This window comes from Hippocampus comes, unplaced genomic scaffold (assembly GCF_001891065.2).
Source record: "Hippocampus comes isolate QL1 unplaced genomic scaffold, H_comes_QL1_v1.1 scaffold120, whole genome shotgun sequence".
NCBI classification, from domain to species: domain Eukaryota; kingdom Metazoa; phylum Chordata; class Actinopteri; order Syngnathiformes; family Syngnathidae; genus Hippocampus; species Hippocampus comes.
Window position 1 is genome coordinate 443,148 of NW_017805781.1, and position 27,877 is coordinate 471,024.

At 41.1% G+C, this 27,877-nt stretch overlaps 1 protein-coding gene across 1 annotated transcript in view; it reads left to right on the plus strand.

Annotated features, from left to right (window-relative positions):
- abcc3 (ATP-binding cassette, sub-family C (CFTR/MRP), member 3) overlaps positions 1 to 24,831 on the plus strand; it is a 58,089-nt gene extending 33,258 nt beyond the window's left edge. The window contains exons 17-31 of the mRNA XM_019884893.1: positions 3,508 to 3,684; positions 3,818 to 3,985; positions 5,514 to 5,697; positions 5,804 to 5,912; positions 7,382 to 7,538; positions 7,649 to 7,856; positions 11,343 to 11,656; positions 14,464 to 14,663; positions 17,749 to 17,875; positions 18,116 to 18,217; positions 20,329 to 20,475; positions 20,560 to 20,718; positions 22,345 to 22,511; positions 22,596 to 22,790; positions 24,111 to 24,831. Coding sequence (XP_019740452.1) covers positions 3,508 to 3,684; positions 3,818 to 3,985; positions 5,514 to 5,697; positions 5,804 to 5,912; positions 7,382 to 7,538; positions 7,649 to 7,856; positions 11,343 to 11,656; positions 14,464 to 14,663; positions 17,749 to 17,875; positions 18,116 to 18,217; positions 20,329 to 20,475; positions 20,560 to 20,718; positions 22,345 to 22,511; positions 22,596 to 22,790; positions 24,111 to 24,222 — 2,526 coding nt within the window. The 3' untranslated portion in view covers positions 24,223 to 24,831. The remainder of the gene's footprint in view (positions 1 to 3,507; positions 3,685 to 3,817; positions 3,986 to 5,513; positions 5,698 to 5,803; positions 5,913 to 7,381; positions 7,539 to 7,648; positions 7,857 to 11,342; positions 11,657 to 14,463; positions 14,664 to 17,748; positions 17,876 to 18,115; positions 18,218 to 20,328; positions 20,476 to 20,559; positions 20,719 to 22,344; positions 22,512 to 22,595; positions 22,791 to 24,110) is intronic.
- The last annotated feature ends 3,046 nt before the right edge of the window (positions 24,832 to 27,877 follow it).

Below are 27,877 nucleotides of genomic sequence, written 5' to 3' on the forward strand. Positions count from 1 at the left end.
GACAAAATACCATCGATGAAACGGTCGAATGCAGAGCAGCACTTTGACACGCCCCATGCAACGTTCGCATCAAAATATTGTGCGAGAGACGGCCGAAAGGAAGCGTGCAAGCTACTGAGCAGTGTGCAAGCTAGCCAGCAGTAACTTCGCGCATGGACCCGGCAAGATGACTTTCATTCCGATAGTTTTGCTGGATTTTTAGCAATCCTGAGGAACGGAAAACCATTCACATTAATGGTGTGTATTATCACAAAATTATTTTAAAAAATACATTCAGAGGCTTATTATACTGACAGTTTGTTGAAATCACTTTTAAAATAGTTTTGCTTTTATGGCTTTCTTAGTCAAAAAGGTTCCCGACCCCTGCCCTAATCCATTCTAAGACCCCCAAAATTCAGACATAAATGTTTGGTCAAGCATAAAATGTCAAAAACAAAGAGTAAAGAATAAAAATGATGGTCATTTAACTTTTAACTGCATCATCATCGTTTTTTGCCCTCTTTAGTTCATGTTGCATTCAGGAAACTCGGAGCTGTGAGTAGCAGCCCAAACTGTATTTTTACCTTTCGTGTCTTGAATTTTCTTTCGTAACAAGAGGCAATATTTTCCTGTTGAGGCATTTCGTAACGTGAAAATTTCATTTGAAGAGACGTTAAGTAGAGGTAGCACTGTATTTTGCACTTGGCAACATGACCAGATAGCTTAATTTTGACACCGAAATGAATACATAAAAATTATTTGATACACAAACAATAATTTGGAAAACTATAGCCTCATGGCTTGAAGTTTCATATTTAACCCTTTCAGGGACAGTGGTTACTACAGTGGGCAGCTTATCACGTTATCCATCCATCAGGTTACGGGGTGCATGAAAGGGTTAACTTGAAAATAATGAGAATAATTCCCAACCACAGATTTAACCATAAACTCAATGAAATCCCGAAGTAAAAGACTTAAATTCGAAAAAGTGCAATCCTGTGTTTGATAGACGTCCGGCTCGTATTCTGTTTTAACAGTTCATCTTCATCCAGACACCATCTGTTTGAGTAGATCTTTCAAACAAAAGGACATCAAAACAGGTCTTGCGTTCATTTGTATAAACAAACAGGCACGTTATCTAACAACTCAACTCTTTTTGCAGTCCCGCAATGTTTTAAATAAGTTAATATTTACTCAGGGCAGCTCAGGGGAGAAGTATGTCGTTCGCGTCACAGTCGTTAAGTTCTGAGTTCAAATCTTGCCTCTTCCTTCCTCTCGTTTACCAGAAACATGCATGTTAAGTGCATTTGAACACTCGAAAGTTTCCATTGGTGCAAATGAGAGTGTGAATAGTTGTCTTATTTATTCAGTATGTGCCCTGCGATTGAATGGGGACCAGTTCAGGCCATACAGAGCCGTTACCCTACTCAACACAAGCAATGTAGAAAATCGTGTAGAGGCGCGTTTTCCATGTAAATGCCCTAATCCGTTCCAAGCCCCCCGCCCCCTCATAAAATTCAGACCTAAATGTTTTCTAAAGCATAAAAATGCATCAAAATATGTAACAGATACATGTTACAATTATATTATTGCACAATAAATGAGAGTTGTGCACAATGAAAAACAAAGAATAGAGTCAAGAAAAGAAATGGTCATTTAACTTTTAACTGCATCCTCATTGTTTTTTTGCCCTCTTTAGTTCATATTCTCTTTCAGAAGTGTTTTTTGCCTGCTGTTTTGTAAAGAACTGAGCAAAGGACGTCTGCTTTTGTCGGCTTTTAACAATACTTCGATATTGTCCAAGGCAAACAGCATAGTGAGCGATCGCCCGACTGGTGAACACTTTTTCTGGGTGGTTCACATTTTTGTCAAACTATTGGAACGCCTCATGGCCCGAGTGGCGAATGACGAGGTCACTGCATAGCCACATCGATCTATTTATCTTTCTACACACACAGACACATACGGTAGAGGTCCCTCTTAGCCAATGGGATGCCAGGGTGATGCTCGGTAATAGCCAATGGCAGAGCAGCTATAAGTATGTTGCGTTCAGGAAACTCGGAGCTGCGAGTAGCAGACCATACTGTTTTTTTTTACGTTTCGTATCTTGAATTGTGTTTTGTAACAAGAGGCAATATTTTCCTGTTGAGGCGTTTCGGAACTTGAAAATTTCGTATGAAGAGATGTTCATAAGTCAAGGTACCACTGTATTTCCTATTTAAATAATTATCGATCACCAGCTGTTGAAGATCAGATTATTTTGAGTGAGAGTTGTGTTTCTGTCGACAGTAAACTGTTGTTTCTCACCAGTCCATTTGTTGATGTGTCCTCAGGTTGCACTGACAACATTTGCTGTGTATGTGACGGTGGATGAGAACAACATCCTGGATGCGGAGAAGGCCTTTGTGTCACTCTCTCTGTTTAATATTCTGCGTTTCCCTCTCAACATGCTCCCTCAAGTCATAAGCAGCCTCGTACAGGTGGGCCTTTTGCTTCTCTTAGCCTCTTTGTCTCTCTGCCTGCGTCGGCGGGGCGCTTAGGGCGCGAGAGCAATTCTGTTTGTGTTTGTGGTTATTTAAAACAAGTCATTTTTGCATAATTCAGGTCATAAGAGCAAAAAAAACAAACAAAACCAGACTTCCTTGATCACCAGTTTCAGTTTACACTGAACCCGTGTTTATTCTGCATTGCAGACAAGCGTCTCCCTGAAGCGAATCCAGAGTTTCTTGAGTCATGATGAGCTGGATCCAAATTCAGTGGACAGAAAGAACACCGCGTCAGGCAAGAGCAAACACAGTACACGTGTCGTCGTTTCATGCCTGCGCACTTCACAGATGAGTCATGCCTTCGAATATATGCATCGTCACTGTAACTCATCAACTCGTGGAAGATTGCAGGTTGTCCGCATGCGTGTCGAGTCACTATTTCCTGCTTGTAACTTTCACCCGGTGACTTTGGGTGTGAAGAGGCTATTGATGTTTGCGAAATTATGAGTCATCCGCCAATTTGTCGCCGCTCAAAATATGTCTGCATCATGTTTTGCTTGATAGATTTTTCAGTCACTGTTGTCGATGGGAAATTCGCCTGGGCCAAAGAGGATTCTCCTGTGTTGCACGAGTATGTCTTGCTAAGTTACATACACGCTTGTCTTCTTTTCGTTCATAAGCAGAGAGAGGTCATTTCTATTGACTTTGTTCTTTCAAGCATCAACGTGTTGGTGCCTCACGGCTCCCTGCTGGCAGTGGTTGGCCATGTTGGCTGTGGGAAGTCCTCGCTAATTTCTGCCCTGCTGGGTGAAATGGAGAAACTTGAAGGAGATATTTCCATTCGGGTATGCCTGCACTCAGTATCTTGTTTGACATGCAAACAAGGAGCAGTTAATCTTGTTTTTCCACCATTGATGCTAACATTTTTGCAGTACAAATTAACATAACATGATGAACTGTCCACTGTAGTAACCGCTGTCCCTGAAAGGGTTCATAACAAGAATCATGAACGTTTGGGAATTTTTTTTTTTTTTTTTGTCAGGGATCAGTGGCCTACGTTCCTCAGCAGGCCTGGATACAGAATGCCACGCTGCGTGATAATATCCTGTTTGGGAAACCGTACAATGAACAAAAGTACCGTTGCGTTTTGGAGGCCTGCGCCTTAACCCCTGACCTGGAGGTTTTGCCAGGAGGAGACATGACGGAAATAGGAGAAAAGGTACTTCCGCTTCTTTTTGTTTTTACTCCTGTCCACTGAGAAAAGATTTGTAGTTATGACAAACATGGGGGGTATCAAAACTGCCTGTATTCTACAAGGCCTATCTCCTTAATGTTGCCTGTTGACACAACAGGGCATCAATCTCTCTGGAGGCCAGAGACAGAGGGTCAGCCTCGCCCGAGCTCTATATAGTGATGCAGATGTCTACCTGCTGGATGACCCGTTGTCTGCTGTTGACTCCCATGTGTCCAAACACATATTTGACAACCTAATAGGTCCAGAAGGAGCACTAAAGGGCAAGGTGAGTTAATATCAAGTACCGTATTTTCCGCACTATAAGGCGCACCTAAAATTATTCAATTTTCTCAAAAGCTGACAATGTGCCCAATAATGCGATGGGCCTTATTTATGGTGTTAAAGTCTCTTTATATTCCCCGTTGAGTTGTTTCCCTGTTAGTGTTCCTATGCCATCTAGTGGTGTTTATCAGCAGGAACCAATTGTAACGAAGAAGGGTTCTGCCTGACACTAATTGACACGTGCATTCACCAAAACACACTCAGACAACTACTTTGTGAGCTCTGCAGAGCCATTATGAAACAAAGATAATACCAAAAGCATAGTTAACTACTGTCTAAATGAAGGAAGAAGGAGACAAGCAAGGCTGCTAAGGATATTTAGCCCCTTGTGGATGTGAGCCCACGAGGTTTGTGTGCCTTTTTGTTGAATCAATTGTCTTCATAACTTTTGTCTTTCATTTATTGTTTTGTAATGCCATTTGTAGTTATATGTTTCATGTGTGCGACCAGTTCTCGTGGCTTTGTTCCAGTTGCAACAGTTGTGAGGGCTCTATATACCGTATTGGCCCGAATATAAGACGGCCCTGATTATAAGACGACCCCCTCTTTTTCAAGACTCAAGTTTGAAAAAAGACTTTGTGAACACCAAATTAATTTTTATACAGAAAATTATTACAGTACATCTGAAACAAATGATTATAACAATATATTTGAGAGAAAAAGCATGTTATTTTGCCTCATTCAAATCGTAAATTACTTGCATCATAACTTCTCCTCTGCTGCCGGTTAACCTGGCAAATCTTCGACCCACTTTTCTCCAGATTGTCGCTACGTTTCTCCATTTTCTGTTATCTGTTCTATTATTTTCTTCTCTTTTCTTTCTTACCGCTATTTTTTTGTTTTTATTCTTCGTGCTACCGCTATTTTTATTTTTATTCTTCGTGACAGGGGTTCACTTTGGCCTGGGGAGTCAAGATCAGCATTCGCTTCAATGAGATCTGGCGCCATCTAGCGTCGTGAATGGGTATAATGTCTAGACCCCAAATATAAGACGACTCCCACTTTTTCAGTCTTATTTCAATGCAAAAAACACCGTCTTATATTCGGGCCAATACGGTAAATAAAGCTGTATTGCATTGTATTGTATTCATTTTCGCGTAGCACCATCTAGTGGATGCACAACGCAACAGCAGCCACTATTGTAGCCTCTATTCTATACGCCTTATAATGCAGTGCGCCCTATATATGAAAACAGTTTTAAAATAGGCCATTCATTGAAGGTGCGCCTGATAATCCAAAGCGCCTTATAGTGCAGGAAATGCAGTTTTTTTTTTGTTTTTTTTTTTTCATTTGTTTTTGTGCAGGTGCCCCATTTGATACATGTTTAAGCTTTGGTGGAGGTTGATTCTCACTGACTCTTCTTCACTTAAGTGTGCATGTCCCTGTTTGTACTTTCTCTAAATCTGTTACGATGGAGACAGTGGCATTTCTTATTCTTGCAATTATTATTTTTACCTGTTGTTTGACCCTAGACGCGTATTCTGGTGACACATGGCATTAGCTACCTGCCCCAGGTGGACAATATAGTGGTGATGGTGGATGGAAGAGTGTCAGAGATGGGGTCATATCAAGAGCTGCTCAAGCAGAATGGAGCTTTTGCTGAGTTTCTCAGAAATTATGCTCTGGAGGACTTTGTAGACGAAGATGAGGCCACAGGTAGATTTTTTTTTTTTCATACATCATATTTACAAACCATCAGCTAATACTTGTTGCAATGTTTAATTTTCAGATTGATATATTATTTTGCTTCATGTTTTTGCAGAGGAAATAATCGATGATGAAGATTTGTTCCCGGAAGACACCCTTAGCAACCACATGGATATGGTGCAGAGTGAACCGGGAATTAATGAAGCAAAGAGAAACTTCATCAGGTATGATAAACATGTTAACACATTTCAACATTTATGCGACTTTTCAGAGCCCAAAGTAGACACAGAGCATTGAAGTAATAATAATTATAATTGCTAATCAATTGCATTCTTCATTCTAACAATATACTTTGCATATCACGATACAAAATTCAAGGTAAAAATATTTTTTAATAAAAAAATAATTTACAAAGTGAATCATTTCTGAATACAGGAATTTTTCTTCCATTCAAGAAGATAAATTGATAAAATAAATACTGACACACTGACGAAACAATATTGATTGGGATGGCATTTAATTGTGCAAATGCAAATCTCCAGTCAAAATTAAATGTTAACACTCACTTGTGCAAAATAGTAATTAAAAAATTTTTTTTTAAAAAAGCTATATTATATTTATTGTGAAAACAATACAATTGACTTTGAGATTAATTTTGTATAATTCATTCAAATTACTGTGGCCATGCATGAATTGGACTTTACTGATTCTGTTTTCAACTGTCAACAAGAAAGCAAGTGTATTCAATTAATCAGATCTCTAACGTCAAAATTAATATGCATTCAAAATAACAAATCACGTTGCTGGTAGCTTGTATTGGATAGTTAATGCACAGACAACATTTTGTGCAATTCTCTCGCAGCTGATGTATTCGTTGACATCGTCTGTCATTTCCCGTCTTCGGTTGCTGTCGGTGTTATTCTGTACCATTTTCTCCACAGTTACATAAGTTGATTGGTATTTTGCTGTTCAAATTAAGTTCCTTGCCGCTGTATCGCGATTCCAGCTAGATGACAAGTGCACCGTATCACACAAGCACTTATTTTGGGGTTTTGCGATTGCATTAGCTTAGTAATTAGCATGGCTTCTCATCTTTCTCCGCGTCTTCCCTTTGCCTTTGTCATTAAGCTACTTACAAAAATGTACATTTTTTTTTTGTTGTCGTGGCGGCGATGGTTAGTGATTTGACGTATGTTTTGTAGCCACCGGATGGAAAAGAGAACTTTTGCCTTTGCATCATGTTTAGCCTTGTTCGCTATCCAGCCGCAGCTCATTTGTAGCGTAGGCTTCGTCAGTGGTCTGCAACATTCAACGCCAATCTCTACCTGTGGGCAAATTCATACCTTGGATTGAGCGTAATAAAGCTACTTACAAAAATGTAGATTTTTTTTTTTGTTGCCGTGGCGGTGATGGTTAGTGATTTGACGTATGCTTTGTAGCCACCGGATGAAAAGCAAACTTTTGCCTTTGCATCATGTTTAGCCTCGTTCGCTATCCAGCCGCAGCTCATTAGTAGCGTAGGCTTCGTCAGTGGTCTATAACATTCAACGCCAATCTCTACCTGTGGGCAAATTCATACCTTGGATTGAGAATGCCTTCTGTAGCGCGCCGCTAGAAATAACACTCATCAGGTTGAAATTAAAAAAATGTGCACGCTTCTGTACACAACTGACAGAATTTCTTTTCATTGAAGGCAAATCAGCATAATTTCAGCAGATGGTGAGACACCTAAGTCCCGGTCAGTTAGGAGGCATGGCTGCAGTCAGAAGAAGCACCCAGAGCCACAAGAAAAGAAGCAGCAACATGGGATGGAGAAACTCATCCAGGCAGAGACTGCAGAAACAGGCAGGGTTAGTCTGTTTTTAGCACTTGTCGCTACAATCACTCACCGCGTTCTGTAACAAAATTCGTCACCCCATCATCACTTGTTTTTGCATTTTATCAATGTTCTACCCTTCAGGTCAAGCTAAAGGTCTACCTTGAGTACGCAAAGGCAGTGGGAGTGCTGCTGTCTGTGCTGATCTGCATTTTATATGGCTGCCAGAGTGCAGCTGCAATTGGAGGAAACATTTGGCTCAGTGAGTGGACCAATGATGCCTTGCTAAACCGGACTGAGGACAATGTTAATATGAGGGTGGGTGTGTACGCAGCACTTGGAATTACACAAGGTAAGAAAGTGTTTTTATGTGGTTTTTTTGTCGTTTTGTTTCAGGCAATAGACAGTATGAAATTGATTTCAATTTATTTTCTCTGAATTTCACAATGACAAATCTTAAGGTCAGCCACTTACCGTATTTTCTGCACGATAAGGTGCTTCAGATTTTAAGGCGCACCTTCAATGAATGGCCGATTTCAAAACTGTTTTCATATATAGGGCGCACTGCATTATAAGGCGAATAGAATCGAAGCTACAAGAATGGCTGCGGTTGGGCTATGCATCCACTAGATGGAGCTACGCTAAAGGAATACAATACAATACAACACAGTTTTATTTCTACAGAGCCTTTACAGCTGCTGCAACTGGAACAAACCCCTGAGAACTGGGCGCAAACATGAAACATACACATTCAAACCTTGGTTCTCGAACGTCTCTGTTCTCGACCAAATCGGTTTTCGACCAAAAATTTCGAGTTTTTTATTCCTCGGATTACGACCGAAAATGGTTCTCGACCAAAGTGAGCGCACTTGAATGCGCCGCTTGACTCCTCTCACCTTCCTTACACGAAGAAGTGACGCTTCCTCGGGTAGACAAGGAAGTGACACTTCCTCTTGTAGCGTTCCATTGTGAGCAGACATGTTCAATAAAGATTTCTGTTTTTTTTAAAAGAGCGCTGTTTCGGTTTTCGAACAAGTCGGTTTTCGAACAGCCTTCTAGAACGGATTATGGTCGAAAACCGAGGTATGACTGTACCATAAAATATGGTAACTCTGTGTGCAACGGCTCTCTAGTGGACACAGATTGATCAATGCAGCCATGAAAGTGACTCCGCCATCATGCAGCTTTGCTTGTTTACACAGCACACTGCTGGCGTGATGCTGCCTGAGTTTACCACTGTTGTGCGATGTTTGCAATGAGGTGATTTCAGCTTTTCCTTAAGAAAACACTTTTATATGACAGTTTCCCCCCGATTCGTTCCAAGGCAAAGGTGACAATTAGCCAATTGAGAAAATAATATTTCCATTTCTAATCATTCGAGATTTGTTCTCCATTTTCAAACTTTTCCAAGCAAGTGTGGTGCCTGAATAAACATTTGGATAAGTTGACAGCTCAATCAACCCGTGCTTGACTCTTTAAAGCGGCTATTTTGGGTTGTACATGAATTAATTGACATTAAGTGAAACCTTTAATGTCAAACACAATGTTTTCCAGGGCCACAGGTTGACTTTTAATTTTAGCTTTCAAAGCAATTTTTTTTTCTTATTGGAAAAAAAAATGAAGATTTATTTCTCTGCCCCTAAATGCCACAGGAATTCTGCGTTTTGACGTTTTCAACCTAAATATTCATGAACTGTTTAACCCTTTCAGGGACAGCGCTTACGACAGTGGACCGCTTATCACGTTATCAGGTTACAGGGTGCATGAAAGGGTTAATAGACAGAAACGTAACTACTTTAAATGTAATGGAATTCTAAATGCATCGATGGCCGCTAGTTAGAAAGGGTGAATGCATACGCGGGACGTCATTTTTTTTATGATGATGCATCACAATCATTTAATTGGCCCCAAGACTCAAGCAGGAAGAGGAATGGGTTTAATTAAAAAGGTTTTTTTGTACTGGCACACCAAATATGTGGCCCGCGACAAAAATGAGTTTGACACCCCTGCTTTAGATCTTTAAATCCAACTCATGAAAAATGGGAGCAAAAACAATAGTTTTGCATTTATATTTTTCTTCACCGTATATAAAAAAAAAAAAAAATGAATTAACCCTTTCATGCACCCTGATAAGCTGTCCACTGTCGTAACCGCTGTCCCTGAAAGGGTTAATTTGGGTTCTAGATTTCTGTGGTGCCATCGCAAAAATAACACAAAAAACATCCCAAAACGCAAACTACAGGTGAATGCATACGCGGGACGTCATTTTTTTTATGATGATGCATCACAATCATTTAATTGGCCCCAAGACTCAAGAAGGAAGAGGAATGGGTTTAATTAAAATGTTTTTTTGTACTGGCACACCAAATATGTGGCCCGTGACAAAAATGAGTTTGACACCCCTGCTTTAGATCTTTAAATCCAACTCATGAAAAATGGGAGCAAAAACAGTTTTGCATTTATATTTTTCTTCACCGTATATAAAAAAAAAATGAATTAACCCTTTCATGCACCCTGATAAGCTGTCCACTGTCGTAACCGCTGTCCCTGAAAGGGTTAATTTGGGTTCTAGATTTCTGTGGTGCCATCGCAAAAATAACACAAAAAACATCCCAAAACGCAAACTACACGTACGTTTGGCTTTATAGGATTTAAGAGCTCAGGTGTAGAAATTGTGCTGTTGGAGAAAAATGCATGTTCTAATCTAAAATCTTATTCATATGGCTTTCTGAATTACTTCTGTGAATGTGATGCATAATGTTGTTCAATGCTTTTTTTTTTAATATTAATTTAAATTTTCAGTGAATGTTCCTTTTCCAACCTTGCACTGCAGGCATGCATCAACTATTTTATCAATTGACAACAAAACCCCCCCCTCTTCTCTGAAATCAATCGTAGGTGTCCTGGTCATGATCTGTTCCTTTACGTTAGCAATGGGAAACATCGGGGCAGCGCGGAAGCTGCACCATAACCTGCTCGTCAACAAACTTCACACACTCCAGTCGTTTTTTGACACCACTCCCATAGGACGCATCATCAACCGCTTCTCCAAAGACATCTACTTGATCGATGAGACCCTGCCTTCTACCGTGCTCATGTTCCTGGTCACCTTTTTTGTGTCTCTCTCCACCATAATTGTGATCATTTCCAGCACTCCCATCTTTGCGGTTGTCATAGCACCCCTGGCTTTCGTATACATCTTTGTCCAGGTATTCAGCGAAAGGGAAAACAATGCATGCTGTGTGCATGTTTGCAGTTGTTCTAATGCTCCAGTGTTTGGTCTTTGTTTTCATGTTTTTTTTTTTTTTTTTCCGACAGCTTTGTCCATGCTGAGCATTGCTGCTTTGATTCATCTAACCAATTCATTCTGCTTTCTTGTCACACCCACATTCTTCTTCAACACGCAAGCGTAAAAAAGACATAATCCATAAAACTATGGCTCCTTGTAGTGGCGGAGTTGGACTGATGCAACTGAATTCATAGCTTCGGAATAGTCACTCACTTTTAAGGTCTTTCGAGGATCGGGTAACGGCAGAATTGTACTTCACAGTTACTTTGCTACATTTTTTTTTAAATCGTAAATTTTCTTAATGGTGGAAGTGGCCTCTTATTTGAGAGAAAGAAAAATATGATTATGCATTTTACAGCTCAATATCTTAATTTCAGGATGGGTCGTTGTATTGCAGCCTCAGGCTCGTGGCTGTGAAAAATGCACTGATACCTGAATTCAGAGGATTTTACTTGATAAGATGCGGATCCGAATCCATTAACGCAGTTGTTGTGTTGCCCCCCCACCCCCCGCCTTACCCCTTCACCCTGCTTACTCCCCTTCTCGCAGGTCTGCTGTTGTTGGCTAACTGCATGTTGTCCCAGGCCTACAGTATGGTACGGGCAGCCAAGCTCATGCACCGCAACCTGCTCCAGGGGGTCCTGCGAGCGCCGCAGGCTTTCTTTGAGAGCAACCCCATTGGGCGGTTAATAAACCGCTTCAGCAAAGACATGGATGCCATAGACTCCCAGCTCCCACATCAAATTGACATATGGATGCGCACTTTCTGGTACACACTGAATGTGCTGCTCATATGCTCTGCCCTCACCCCCATGTTCCTCATAGTCGTAGCCCCGTTAATGGTGTTCTATTGGTGGGTTCAGGTAAATAGTCAACAAGTCTGTTTCGTGCATGTGTGACCGTGTTGCGGATGAGAAAGTGTGCTGTAGACTGTTCTTTGGGCGGGAGTGGATTTTTGTGCGTTTAGTAGTGAGATGTTAGGGCTAGATCATCTAATACTTCAAGGTTCACTTGGTGATGTTTATAATTTTCTGGAGGAGTTTTTCATGCAAAAATCAGAGATACAGTGGTACCTCGACTTACACGAACGTCTCTTCCGACGAAATTTTCATGTTATGAAACGTCTCAACAGGAAAATATTGCCTCTTGTTACGAAAGAACTGTCAAGGTACGAAAGGTAAAAATACAGTATGGGCTGCTGGTCGCAGCTCAGAGTTTCCTGAACGCAACATACTTATAGCCTGCTCTGCCATTGGCTATTACCGAGCATCATCCTGGCATCCCATTGGCTAAGAGGGCCCTCTACCGAATGTGTCTATTTGAAGATAGATAGATAGATAGATAGATAGATAGATAGATAGATAGATAGATAGATAGATAGATAGATAGATAGATGGATAGATAGATAGATAGATAGATAGATAGATAGATAGATAGATAGATAGATATCTATGTAGTGTCTATGTCTATGTAGCGTCCTCGTCGGGCCATAAGGCGTTCCGATAGTCTTACGTAAATATGAATCACCCAGAAAAAGTGTTCACCAGTCGGGCGATCGCTTACGATGCTAATGTTTGCCTTGGACATTTTTAAAGGATTGTTAAAAGCCGACAAAAGCAAACGTCCTCGGATCAGTTCTTTACAAAACGGCATGGAAAAAACACTTCTGAGAGAGAACATGAACAAAAGAGGGCAAAAAACAATGAGGACGCAGTTCAAAGTTAGATGACCGTCATTTTTATTCTTTATTCTTTGTTTTTTACATTATGCACAACTCTCATTTATTGTGCAATAATCTAAAAAGCATTTTTCTGGTTTAGGAAACATTCATGTCTGAATTTTCGAGGGGGAGGTGGCTTGGAACGAATTAGGGCATTTACATGCAATACACGTCTCTACTTACATAATTTTCTAGTTAAAAAATTTCTTCAAGAACCAGTTAATTTCATAAGTAGAGGTACCACTGTACAGTACTTATATAGCAACCGCGATGGTAATGCAGTCTGAAAGCTCTGGTGGCAGAAATAATTTGTTATTGAATATGTTGAACATTTTTCTCCATAATCTGGAATATTTTGTGTTTTGTTCACGCAAAACAAGCCGGAGGCGGCATGTGCACCTTTGTGGTATTAACCCAGACTGTCGCTCTTTAACCCTTTCAGGGACAGCGGTTACTACAGTGGACATCTTATTATGCTATCAGGTTACAGGTTAACATTATTGGTGCATGAAAGGATTCAGAATAATGAGGTGGGGGATTTGTTTCTACAAAGGATGTACAGCAGAAGCTTTGGCACGTTTAGATTCTGTCAAGATAACATAAAAAAAAACCATCTGAGGCCTGCTTTACTCACTATTTTCCGTGTTATTTTTTATGTGTTTGGTTTTTTTCCTATGCTAGTATTTGTTTTATATTCGCATCAAAGAGCAAAAAAAATTAACACAGCATCTTTTGGATTAACTGCTAGGAAGTTGGTATCAGTGAAAATAAAGTTTAGCTCGTTTCATTTCATTGGTGATGGTTGAGCTAAATCTGGGCACTTATTCCAGTGTTTCTTGGGTATATGTCAGACCATGAAATGGTACCTTTTTTCACATTTGCACTGTTTGGGGGTATACCAGCTAAAATTTTAAGAGAGGATGTTCCTTCGTTACCTACTTTGGTTGTTATTAGCAGATTTCATTGTATCGTCATGCATTGAGTCTCCATCAAGCAGGCATTTAAGTCGTCTCATTAGATCCTGTGCCTCGGAAAGATTATTCCTGCCACTGGAGCAGCTTTAGCATTGTAGCAGATAATAGCTGGGTTATCAGATCCAGGTGAATGTTGTTGCTGGTAGTTGTAATTATATAGCCAATTTTTGCTAATAAAGTGTCCTATTTCTTTTCTGTCGAATTAGTAAATCAATCGAAATTCCGAATATACTTTTCACGTGATTGAGAACTATGACTAGATAATTTCGTTCTCATTGTTGCATCATTTTTCAGACAAAACAGATTTAAAAAAGTGACTATGACGATCACTAATCATTTTGAATGAAGCGAGCACACAACTGAATTGGTCAATGTCGATGGATTTTGAAAAAAGACTGTGGGTCATTTTAACATTTGCTTTCCTTTTAATTCCGTACTAACAAGCTTGATCATTTCTTGGACTGTCATGATATTTTTCCCTGCATGGCATTTCTCTTGTTAATATCGCTGTTTTTTGTGTCCCTGTGTGTGAGTGCTTTGTGGATATCGATCAAAGCCAAACTACTTTAACACACGAAGCACATTTTATTCAGGGCGCAAGGGAATGACCACTGCGAGGTCCTTCTTGTGATTGTGAGAATATAATATTCAACAAACCGCCTGCAGTCCAAGCCTGATATTTACATGCAGTGCAGTCTGTAAATATTGACTAAGGCTATTAGCTTAGAGAGGATTTCCATGTTGTTGACTCGACCCTCAGAGGGGCTCAAATCACACTTACAACCTTTAATATACTTATTTACTTTGATATCTGACACTCGTTGCAAGTGTTTTGTTAGCACCAGCTTTAATATCGTGTCTGATTGCGCAAGTGTGTATGCGTGTATGTGTTTTATGTGTTTTTGCAATATGTCAGCCTGAGTTGCGTAATAGTTTGGAACCTCACGTTTGTTTTTCTTCCCTTGCTGCCTTTAAGAGATTTTACGTTGCCACATCTCGGCAGCTGAAGCGTCTGGAGTCTGTCAGCCGCTCGCCCATATATTCCCATTTCTCTGAGACCATCACTGGCTCAAGTGTTATCCGAGCCTTTGGCAGACACTCTGCCTTTGTTTTCATGAGTGATATGAAAGTGGATGAGAACCAAAAGAGTTACTACCCCGGGATTGTATCAAACAGGTACGTATCTTGTTTCCGTATGTTGACACACACAACTTCTTTTTATCAGTGCCTGTTCCCTTGGCTTGGTCTTTCTGTTTAGTTTTAGGTTCATTTACAGTATCTTATTTATGTATTTTGTGACATGAAGCACAAGTACATTTTGTTGGTTAATAACCCGAAAGCGAGCTAGGGCTCTGTAGCTAGGGCTCTGCCAAGGTATCTGCCTTTTACCGGCGCCCAGCTCACAGGGCACCCGACCCCCTTGGGTCCCTTCCACGGGTGGTGAGCCCACAAGGAGGAGGACCCAGGCCGCAGTTCAATGATCGATTTTGTAGTTGTGCCATTGGATTTGCGGCCACTTGGGTGAAGAGAGGGGCGGAGCCGAGTACGACCCGCTGGTGTTTTGGCTCCTATGTAGGGGAAGATACTCGTCCGACCTGGCAGACCCAAACATATTGTGAGGGTTAGCTGGGAATTGGGGTTAGCTGGGGTTAACTGGTCTGGCAGAATCCCCTGTCAGAAAAAGTTTCAACTTCCACCTCTGACACAACTTTGCCCACATCCCGGAGGAGGCGGTGGACATTTAGTTCGAATGGACCGTGTTCCGTGCCTCCATTGTTGTGCCGGCCGATGAGAGTTGTGGTGGTAAGGGGTGGTTGTTGCCTGTCATGGCGGCAATCCCCGAACCCACTGGTGGACATCGGCAGTAAGGGATGCCGTCAAGCTGATGAAGGAGTCCTACCAGGCCTTTTTGGCCTGTGGGAATTCGAAGTCAGTTGACAAGTAACATCTAGCCAAATATAATGCAGCTTCAGCAAAAACTAGAACGTGGGAGGAGTTTGGTGAAGCAATGGAATACAACTTCTGGGTGGCTTCAAGGAAAATATGATCCACCATTCGGCTTCCCAGGAAGACGAAACCAGTGTTCTATTAAAATTGTGTGGAGTGGAGATTGGGCGCTGCTGACCTTGACTTGGGACAGTGTGAGTCGGGAGGAAGAATACTTCAAAGACCTCCTCAATTTCACTGACATGCCTTCCTTTGAGAAAGCAGAGCCTGGGGACTGAGAGGGACTCCCCAAGAAGTCGCTGAGGTGGTTAAAAAGCTCCTCTGTGGCAAACTCTTGGGGGTTGATGAGATTTGCCCAGAGTTCCTAAAGACTCTGTATGTTGTGGAGCTGTCCTGATTGATACGCCTTGACAACATAGCATGGACACTGGGATTAGTGCCTCTGGATTGGCGGAACGGAGGGTGTGTTCCAATTACCGAAGGATCACATTCCTCAGCCTCCCAGGTAACGTCTATGCAGGGGTGCTGGAGAGGAAGGTCCATCTTGTGGTCGAATCTCAAATTTAGATCTAAGGTGGAACCGGGGACCAGCTCTTACACCTTCGTCAGTGTCCTCGTGGGTGCATGGGAGTTTGCCCAACCAGTCTACGTGTTCTGTTGACTTGGAGAAGGCATTTGAACGTTTTCCTTGGGGAGTTCTGGGGGGCGGGGGCTGGGGTAGCTTGGGAGCACGGGGTCCCAAGTGCCGTCCTTCTAGAACTGATGTCAGAGTTTGGTCTGATTCATTTCAAATGAGCAACGGACTCTGCCAAAGTTGTCCTCAATCCCCGCTTCTTTTCAAAACATTTATGGACAGAAATTCTCGACATCACCGAGGCATTGAGGGGGTGGAGTTTGGTGGTCTCATTATTGCACCTCTGCTTTTTGCAGCACCTCTGCTTTTTGCTTCTTCAAGGCACAATATCGAGGGTTGGGCATTGTTTGAATTTGGGCGATTCCGGTTCCAATCATGGTTCTTTGATTTGATTCCACTTTCTAATGATTCTCGATTCAGATTCTTAAATAAAGGGGAAAAAAAGGAGGGAGTTTACCAGAGTCATTTTACCTTGCAGCTCAGCAATGTGGTGGACCACTGACTTTGACACAGGAGACCGCCATTCAAATCCCAGTCACGACCGCTATAATCCTAATCTGTATGATGGATCCTAATTCCAAGTCACTGCCTGTGTTGAAATAAGTGGGATGCATCAGGAAGGGCAGTTGCCCTGTGTAAAAACTATGTCCAGCATATAATCACTGTGATGAAACCTGATGAGATGTGTCCATACTCCTCACATGAAAAAAAATCTCACTGACTGCAGTGTCAACTTTCCACCAAGAGAGGGTGCAAATAGACCATGAAAAGGTCCTGAGTGGTTTAGAAAGGAGTGCAGTGGACTTAATGCGGCTTGGAAATGTTTGCGTGGATGGCGTACAATAGTGCCGGCAGGTTCTAAAAAAATTTCCGTCCACCATTTTTTGTGGTAGACTTTATTCACCGCCCCCCCAGCCCTTATATAGCCAGTATATTAAATCTCGTACAATAGTGCCGGTAGTTTCCCGGGGCAGAAAAATTTCCGTCCATCATTTTTTGTGGTAGACTTTATTCGCCACCCCCCCAGCCCTTATATAGCCAGTATATTAAATCTCTCAGGAATATAAATTCTCATGGAAGTAAGGCACCACAATTAAGCAACAAAATTAGTAACACTCCCCCTAGGCATCTCCTTACTGAAATAAGTTAACTCTTTCATTCCACAAGACGTACTTGTACGTCTTTTTAAAATTAGGCCCCGCCTACCAAGGACGTACTTGTATGTCTAAGTCTTTTTGTTTTTTGCGTCATAGAGAGGAGGAGGGTCTGATGCAATTTGTGAATGAGAATAAGCTGTTTGCATTGTAAATCATGTAAAAAAAAGCGACCAGTAGGTGGCAGTGGTGCCTCACGTGCTTGAAATGCATGCTTTTACAAAAAGCTCTTTTTCTCCGTTTTTTTGCCCAGGAATCGCCATTTTCATGAAACTTCGCCATTTTGTAATGCCGATTGCTGAAGAATGGAAAAAGATAGAAACAATATTTTTTTTTCTGATGAAAGAAGAGAGTCCAAACTTTATTTTGGTAGGCTCCATATTTATATAGCATTAGAACCAAATATTCTGTGGGCCGTGCAAGATCAGTCAAAATCCAGTAAAACGCTGGGATTGAGGGAATTGCTCCAGTGAAAATGGCTGGGATTGAATAAGTTGAATGACTTTATTATATGTATGTCCTACAGGTGGCTGGGTGTGCGCATTGAGTTCATCGGCAACTGCATCGTGTTGTTTGCTGCTCTGTTTGCGGTCACTGGAAAGAATGACCTTAACCCAGGCCTCGTGGGTCTATCAGTGTCTTATGCTTTACAGGTACGGAAAATGCATTCTTGAATTTCTGTCTTTTATTAAACACAATGCAAGTGTTTGGGCTGTTCTGACTATTCTGAACTTCTTTTCACTCTTATTGTACATGATTTTCCCGCGTAACAGCAAATGACTTAGTATAAGATCAACACAGAAGAAGACTTGACGAGCTTTCATTGCCATCACGTCATTTATGTTTTTTTAAGTTGAATTCACGTTGTGTTCGCGTGTCACTTGCGTTTGCAGGTGACCATGTCTCTGAATTGGATGGTGCGGATGACTTCCGATCTGGAGAACAACATTGTAGCTGTGGAACGAGTAAAGGAATACTCTGAGACCAAGACAGAGGTACAGTATGGGGTAGTTTTTACCACAGCAAACAATAAACTCAGCCTATGAAAATTCAGATGCTCGTAAGAATTCTGCCTTACCTCAGAAGAAACAATTCCCAGGCGGTATTGCCTCTCTGGTGTGTTTTTTTTTTTTTGGAACATTGTTTAGTTGCAAATTCACTCCCTAGTGTATTTATTTTCTTTTTAATGTAAAATATCTCCAGTTTCCTTCAAATGAGATCAACGAGTGCAATAAAATGGTGGATCGATCGCAAACACATTCTATTTTCTGGAAAATGAATGTGTTACACTCATGCAAAAGCAGCTTGTTTCTTTCCGGATAAGTGCTCTTCATAACACATAGGCTGGTAAAGAGTAGGAATTTGCAACACATTCCTAGATTCCTGTCCTTCTGCCAACTCATGTTCTCAAACAGCAACAGCGACAATAAACTTTAATTCAATCCAGAAATGGCAAATTGTGCAAACCAGGGCATTTTGGTTATGTAATTACAACTGGCCATTTGTGCATTATACATTGTACTTTTAAATGGTATTTCTGGATCTGCTCAGTTCTCAGTAGATATTATCATACAGGATTTGCCATAAATTGTAACTGTAAAGACAGATTATGATAAAAAAATGGAACCTTGCTGGGACTGAAGTGTGCATTCACGCAGAAAATTTGGTGTGATCAACGTTAAAGGATGTGGACAGTGTAAGGTGTTAAGCATTAACACTAGGGCTGTGCAATATATCGTTGTCATATCAATATCGAGATTTGAACCTTCAGGATTAATTAATGTAAAAAATTGAAACGCTATCAGTACTAGACTTTTAACGCTCTCCTCAACATACCTTGTTTCAAGTTTGCCGTTGTTGGAGAGCTAAAGCCAGGCTATGGCAATCATCTGATGGAAGGAGAGAGAGAGCATGAGTCACACACACGCAGACGTAGTACCACACATGCGAGAAATTTCTTTGTCCTCAACCATCGAGAAGCAGTTGTGCACCATCAGGCCAAAGCAAGTAGATCTGGTACTCATATGTTGTTTTACAACTGTACTTAACCATATTTATAATTTCACCTGTGCCAATGTATGAAATAGCGAGGTTTGTGGTAAAAATATATGAGCAGTCCACGCCTCGTAGGTCCATTCGTTCGAATGGGAGCGAGTCTCGCCTTTCAAAATAGCCGCCCTTTCCTCATCATTATCGCCCACGTACTATATTTCAGTAGCAACCTGTGTGTTCCTTGACTGTCACCATCTTTTTGTGGATTAAAAAAAAGTGATGTAATGCAATATATTGTATGGAGAGCCTCAAAACGTGATACAGGGAGGCACGGTTCACTCTGCTGGAGTGTAAGAGTGAGTGGCCAACCGTATTTTGTTTTTGGGGTTTTTTTTTTGGCGATGGTCCAGTTCAAGACGGGTTCGGAAGCCTCGCGCCTTTTGCGGCACGCCTTAGTACTAAAGCACACATTGATGCTGTTCATACACACACACACACGCACACACACACACACACACACACACACACACACTTGTGTTGTTGCATCATTATTTATCGTTCAAGCACGATGATAGTATAATGTGAATTCAATTATTTTTTTATTTATTGCTAACTTTGTTCATGTTGATAACTGTTACTATGTTGTAATTGAAAAAGCTGCTCTTTCCACATACCGTTTGATATTTTTATTCTTTTTTTTTTTTTAAAGCTTAATTTTCTGAGTAATATCAGGATCATTTTGAGAAATCTGGCACGAATACCAAGATTTTGTCCACATTGCCCCCACACTTAATATACACTCATCCAGATAATTGGGCTGTAATTTTAATCCTGATTATCAACTAGCTGTAGTCACCATATTAGCTAACAGTTAGCCTCGCTTGTTCAATTTTATTCTTCTTACGACTACACGTTCTTCCATGTGGCACCATGCTCCTTATCAAAGCTGATCTTGAGTACAAGATACAAGAGCAGAAGGCATGCAGATGTTTTCCTCTTCATCATGTCTCGGCTCTCTTACGTTGTCAAAAAGTTGACACTTTTGAGTGACAGAATGAGGGATTAAAAATAGAGGTTCTTCATTTGTTCTTCTTTTTGTTTTTAAATGCAAAAGGCACCCTGGGAAATCGAGGACAAGAAACCCCATGCCGATTGGCCCACGCAGGGGAATGTGGAGTTTCACAATTACAGCGTCCGATACCGCGAGGGACTGGATCTGGTGCTGAAAAACTTGACGCTGAGTGTCAAAGGAGGAGAGAAGGTAGGGCAGGGGGGATGGGAATAAGGTTCGTCGAAGAGGAGCACATTGGGCCATCAACACATGGCATGATTACATTTTCTGCAGGTTGGTATTGTGGGTCGAACAGGAGCCGGCAAGTCATCCATGACGCTCTGCCTCTTCCGTTTGCTGGAAGCCGCTGAAGGCGAGATCTCCATCGATGATGTTAAGATATCGGAGATTGGCCTGCATGACCTGAGGTCCAAACTTACAATCATTCCACAGGTACGTATCTTAACACAAAAACACACATTGTGTTTGTTTTACTGTCCAATGGATGGGTGAAGAAGAGCATAGTTTCTGCAAATTAGTGCAAGTATACTTTTCCTGTGGGGAAATTAAAAAGGGCCCGCTAGAAGTCGACAACTCACATTGATGAACATGTTTTGCAAGTTTGGTTTGGCTTTTAGAGCGATTTTAAATTTGGCATCAACAAAATGGAATGTCTGACAATTTCATATGACTGTTTGTAAAATGCTACTATGCCAACATATGACAAGATAGCCCCTTGAAAAAGAGTGATGGGAATAACCTTTGTGTAATTTCCAGCCTACAAAACGCACCTTATTAAAAGCTGCAACGGCTAAATTGAGCCGTGAAAACAAATTTCGCAAAGAAAGAAGTCATTCAGCAGTAGACCTCGTTTCCCGAACGCAGCTCGTTACATGGTTGCGTCCCAGAATGTTTCTCAGGCTCTTGTTGTCACCCGAAGCAAATTCGCAGACGAGCTTCACCACACTTTTAAAATCCGTTTGTTACGTGTTGGGGAGAAGCAGAGGGTGCACGGACTTTGAATAAATATAAGGGGAGTATAAGTAGTAGGACCAGCCATATAATGAAAAAAGTATGACAATTTATTTTTGAATAACGTAGTGTACCGTATTTTGCGCACAATAAGGCGCTTCAGAGTATAAGGCGCACCTTCAATGAATGTCCTATTTTTAAAAAAATTTTCATATGTAGGGCACACCGCATGATAAGGTGCATAGAATAGAAGCTGCAATAGTGGCTGCGGTTGCATTATGCATCCACTAGATGGAGCTACGTTAAAGGAATACAATACAAAACAGCTTTATTTATATAGCGCGTTCACAACCGCCACAGCTGTAACAATGCGCTTTTCCAGAACATTTGAAATAGTACGTCCAAGAAATCAGAATATCGATCCACATATAAACCGCATCGGATGAAAAGGCGCCATGTCGGCTTTTGAAAAAAAATGGAATGCTTTTAGGTGCGCCTTAAAGTGCGGAAAATTATGGTACCTGTGTGTGTTTAGTACCGTCTGTTCAATAAATGTTCAACCAAAAGTGTGCTTTGAGTTTTGGCCCTCTGTGAGTTTTTCCTCACTGTGTTATACGAAGAAACTTTACATGAGACGTTATGGACAATTTGAAGTTTGAACCCTACCATTTCTTTTTGCATCTCTTCTACACAGAGTGACTCCGCAAGGGGGCACACATTTCCCAACAGTGTTACAAATGGCATGATCCGAGTAGAAAACCATATCCAATAGCATTTTTTGTATGTTTGTTATAGTTTGGACTTGTGTGTGTGTGTGTGTGTGTGTGTGTTTGTGTGTGTGTTTGTGTGTGTGTGTTTTAAAGTGCTCTATAAATACAGTTGACATAAGCATACCAGAAACCACCATTGCAGACACATATAATCTGTTGTCTGCTGAATGTGGATATTCACTTACCAGCTAAAACTTTTTTTTTTTTTTTTTTTTTTAAATTAAACCAAAACGGTCCCTCATTTCACCATTTTACTCGTCTTGGTTTGATACCATCTGCTTTGTTCTGATATAGAATATGATGTCAGCATGTATGTGCGTGTATTTTTTTGTCCCAGGAGCCAGTCCTATTCTCTGGAACACTCAGGGCGAACCTTGACCCCTTCGAGAAGTACAGCGATGACGAGGTGTGGAAAGCTCTGGAACATTCCCATTTGCACAAGTTTGTGAGCAACCAGCCAGCAAAACTGGAGATGGAGTGCACAGAGGGAGGAGAGAACCTCAGGTAAGGAGCAGGCAATGGTTCCCCATGATTCATTGTTTGCGTTGAAGGCGTGACTGTGAGATGCCCCCGGTTGCATTTTCTCAGCGTGGGGCAGAGGCAGCTGGTGTGTTTGGCCCGAGCCCTTCTCAGGAAGACGCGAATCCTCATACTTGATGAAGCGACTGCTGCTGTCGACTTGGAGACGGATGATCTCATCCAGTCTACTATTAGGACTCAGTTCGAAGACTGCACCGTCTTTACTATTGCGCACAGACTCAACACAATTATGGATTATACAAGGTGAGAAACCTCTTTGCCGTGTGTTATTTCATTCAAGTTGTGAGGTTTAAAAATGTGTCAGTTGGCTCACTAAGAAACAAACTCCTATATTTCCTAATGGTTGTTTATTGATTATGTTAAGCCTGTCATGCGCCAATAATGATAATCTGTACCCTGATAACATGATAAGCTGTCCACTGTAGTAACCGCTGTCCCTGAAAGGCTTAAAACACAGAAGAACAGTTTAAGATATACAGTGATCCCTCGCGATATTGCGCTTCATTTATTTTTTTTCCAAAGTACTGCATTCAGAAAAAAAAAATGACTATACAGTGAAACTCCTCTACAACGAAACCTAAGTGGGTGAAAATACCCCCTCGTGTGAAAAAATCTTCATGCATTAACACCATTCCCACTCTCCCGCCCTCCATACAATGAAAAAAAAAACCTGTTGCGTGATACGAAATCCTTTTCTCTGCTCTTGCCTCGCAACGAGATTCACTTCAACGAAGTCTAATCCAACAGTGACCTCTACTGCTTCGTTTGGAAATGGCAACAGCAACCACCACATTGGTTTACATAGTGAACTATGTTTATTTCGGTCACAGCTGCGACTTTCTTGGACTCAACATACTCATAGCTGCTCTGCCATTGGCCAAGACTCACTGTCTATGTGTTTAGATACTGAGCTAGATCCATAGCATCCGATTAGCTGCTAATGCTAAATTGCTTATGGCTCGACGGACATTCAAATAAACGAACGTTTCCTCGAATGCTTTACTTGTTATCATGCTAAAAACAGCCACGGGACGCTTGCAATTTCTTTCCCTTTTTTTTCTTTCTACACTGACTATATGAAGTGTCAAATAAGTTTATGCTCATACTTATTCACTATTGGAATAAAAATAAAGAGTACACATACGTTTGTGTGTGCGTGTACATATACGTGTGTGTGTGTGTGTGTGTGTGTGTGTGAGTGTGTGTGTGCTCGTGTGTGTGTGTGTGTGTGTGTGTGTGTTTACATCTGAGATCAAATTTGCTACAGTGAAAAACCCCCTGTCGTGAAAAATTTCTTGCTGCAAACATGATTTCATTGTAGAGGAGTTTCACTGTATATGCAACGGGCATTCATTCAAGGCGCATGATTGGTTCCCGGCGCGACGTCGACCAATGACATCACAAGTGGATTTATCCCGTGAGCTGATTGTCTGCGCATCTTCGCAGCCCCGCCCAGCACCTTCCTTTGTGTCTAGTCACGCTGCTGACTCTCTGGCATACTGTCCCTACCACCACCACCGCACACATCGCTATGAGAAATGTTCATACTTTGTGTCCTTGCAGAGTGCTGGTGTTGGACAAAGGACAGATTGCAGAGTTTGATACTCCTTCAAATCTGATATCACAGCGCGGAATTTTCTACGGAATGGCGAAAGATGCAGGACTGGCGTCGTAGAGAAGCAGCTTTTCATAAACGAGAGTTTCGAGTCTTCACAGCGCTACCGTCTGAAGCGCCATTGCAGACTTGCGTCAAATAGCAGTTGCGAAGAACTACACGGAGTCATTTAATCATCTCGCACTGAAAGGACAGCCCCTGTGTGTCACGAAAATGGCACAGGAAAGAAGAAAAACAAGCTTTATTTGCTCCTCCAAATCTGATTATAAGTGCCTTCAGCCAGTGAGGTGAAGAAAACAAGTGAATGTATCGTTTTCTCGTAAGCTGTGTTGACCGCAAACAAAACACCGGTTAGTTATCAACAAAGAGGCATTTTTATGTTACTTTTTTTTTTTTTTTTTTACCAGTGATAAAAGATTCTGTGCCACTGTACTGTCTGCAAAAAAAAAAGTGATGAATCCACTTATTTTTGTACTTATCATTATTTAAGCTGTTGGGGTTTTTTTTTGTTGTTGGTTTGTGTACTGGTTTTATGCAGCTAGGGATGTTTGTTCTGTTGATGTGATTCTTCTGTGAACCAAATCTATCTATAAAACTTGAATTCTGTAACACCAAAATATGAAATATTGTAATGCTTGTATTAAAAAAGGAAATTATGATTGTGGTAGATTGATGCATTCATGTCTTGTTTTTTCTCTCAAATTATAGGTTATTCACCCTCATTTTTTGGGAGCATTAATTCTGGACTAGTTCCCTATAAATCACACTTTTTTTTTATCCTGATTGTTTTCCCTCTGCAGAAGAAAACAACAGGCGGTGCCAAATTCAAGCAGAATAAAAATATAGTAAATTATAATAGTCCAGGCAGTGAGGGTTCACTTAAGACTCAGGGACAGTGTGAACTGTTGTGTGTCCCTTTCAGTAGCAAGCAGCCAATTATGTAGAATGTTTACCCTTTAAAAATATGCAGCTACTATGTGAGTACCAAAAATTATATATGTGTTTGGTGGTTGCGCCTTCTCGGCGGCACACGTCTACCAGCACTGATTTTGATTGGGAGGAATGTTGGCGCCAATTGACTATCGTTGCTGGACAGCTCCGGGGTGTTCGTGTCTCGCGCCTGAAATTGGCAGCATTTTCACAGCCCCGCTTTGTTCAGCGAAAAGGTCAGTGCTGATGGACAGTGTCCGGCTGGATGGATGCATGGCTTGAGGAGCTGACAATGATAAGAAAGGAGCGTCCGCGCATAGCGCCGATGCGTATTTGGAACTGGGAGTCGCGGCTTGGAATTGAAGCGATTTAAATGGGACAGGAGAAGAGCGCCAATCTCTTTTTTGTAAATGGATGCTACAGCTTCTTGTTGCCTTCAAGCTTAGCTTGTAGCAGACGTGTGCACATTTCACCATGACGTCTTTGCTCCACTGGTGAAAAGGACATTTTGACTCACTCCTCTTTCATCTATAACTGCTTCAAACAACAAAGTGAATGGAGGAAAAGTGGTTAAGATGGCACGACTGTCTGCTTTGTGTTGTGTTGTATTATTTTGTCATTTTATGTTAAGTGTTCTTTTTTATGGTGGTGTGGGCACCCGCAGCGGCTCCTCTTGTTGTCTGTTGAAGAGGGAGGAAATTTCATCTGTGCTGTATGCCCATACAGCACATTTGACAATAAAGTTGTACTTGATACTTGACTTGATATACCGATACCCGTAATTATTTGAAGATCTGATAAATGTCTTTTCGTTTTACAATACACAATTGCTGTAATACTGCACACCTACCAACAAAAAATCAGAAAGAGAACAGGAAATAAAAGATTTTAAACTAAACGTCCGCTGGAGTTGGACTCGGAAAATTATGTAGTTACGGCAACTAGCCACTAGAGAGCACAATAGTGGCATTTCAGTGAAGCTCCCTGACATTAACGACACGGTCTGGTTCCATGACAGATACGTCCAATGTAAACCATTTGATTGTTTTATTCAAGGCAGCAATAGCTAGTGACCTTAAATGTAGTGTACAATTAGTTCCCCCACGTTATCTAGTAGGCTTAAAAACAACAAAGTAATTGAAGGCGGCCTGATATTCAAAAAAAAAAAAAAAATCTAATGAGTATTACAAATAAATTAAACTTGGTCTGGCCTTCGATCCAAATCTTTGTGTACAGGACATCAATAATAAAATGAGATGAAACGCTATAGCCAGCAACATATGGAACAAAACTCCAATACTTACGAGGGTGACAGAAATAATACTGTGTAAAAGGGAGCATGTTGAACTACTGATTAGCACGTCCACTTTACTGTTTGAAAGGTTCTCCAGCAATTAAAACGACATTTGGCAAAGCTGTGAATGGTTGTTTGTCTAATTGTACCCCGTCATTAGCTGGTGGCCCATCCAGGCTGTACCACACCTGTCGTCCAAGTCAGCTGTAATAGGGTTCGGCACACCTGCGTCTAACCCAAAGGGGTCGCTAGAGTACCATGTTGAAGCCATTTTTAAGTAAAGTTTCAAGCGAGGAATAGCGTTGCTGTGTAGTCGTCCCAGCATTTTGACATACCGGTAATGAAAACATTGACCATGTTAATCATTTCTCCCAGAAATGATCAACTGTTATTTAAAGAGTTGATATGCAGCAGTATATAGCTAGAGATTTCTGTCTTTACATTTTCGAATAACGGTACAACAATCCAAGGCAATGTCCCATCAATGGCAAGCACTTTTAGAACAGGGTTGTGGGCTACTCACGTAGTCTTGGAAGTTACCTGTAGTTTGGTGTCCTCTATTTTAGACAATAGTTAACTTTGTCATGCTCAGTCCTCGGAATAGTAACGTGTAAGAGTGTGCTATCCAAACTAAATGTAAGTTAAAATATCCGTAGGCTATATTGTTTATCAAACTGGAGAGCATTTTGTAGTCATTGGCTCTATAACGGAGCGAACATCTGTTTTATGAAATCGTAACCTGCCGTCTAGAACAAACAAAAATACTCCCCGCAGACAAACTTGGACCCAGCGTGAATCCGATATTATTGAATGGGAAGGCTGTCCTCAGTTGAACTGTCAACGACCAATTGGGAATGCGCGGACGGGAAAGGAATGCATAGTGTGAATTCGAATAACACCTTCATCCATTACCCTTTCAAGTCTATGTTTTAGTGTTTGTCTTGTGTGAAATATATTGCACTCAGCTTACCTCGCCAGGGACCTCATTTAAAAAGTGGTCTAGTTAAAAATGTGGGTGGCATTCGTTCCTTTCCAAGGCAAGGCAGCTTCATTTATACACGTTTCATACACAAGGCAACTCAATGTGCTTCACAAAAGCAAAGACACAACGGCAACCGCATTTGGAAGGAAAGCAGGGAAAAACAAAAGTCACAACAATGACGAGAACAAACTAAAATTTAAACACATTCAGAGGAGAAAAAAAAACGTAAAAGTAATGTGCAAGTTTCTAAAATGGCATGACAAAAATCTGGCTTGGTGATCATGTGTCTCGAAAAGATTTAACAAGTAGTACCTATTGATTTTTTTTAAAAATTCATACACTTTAAAAGAACAATACTGTACTCAATAAATATATAGTGTAAAGAAAAATACAACCTCTCGAATCTACCCCATAGATACAGGGTAACAATTTGCAGCAATTTCAACCCTTTCATGCACCCTGTAACCTGTCGTAACCGCTGTCCCTGAAAGGATTAATTGGGTAATAAA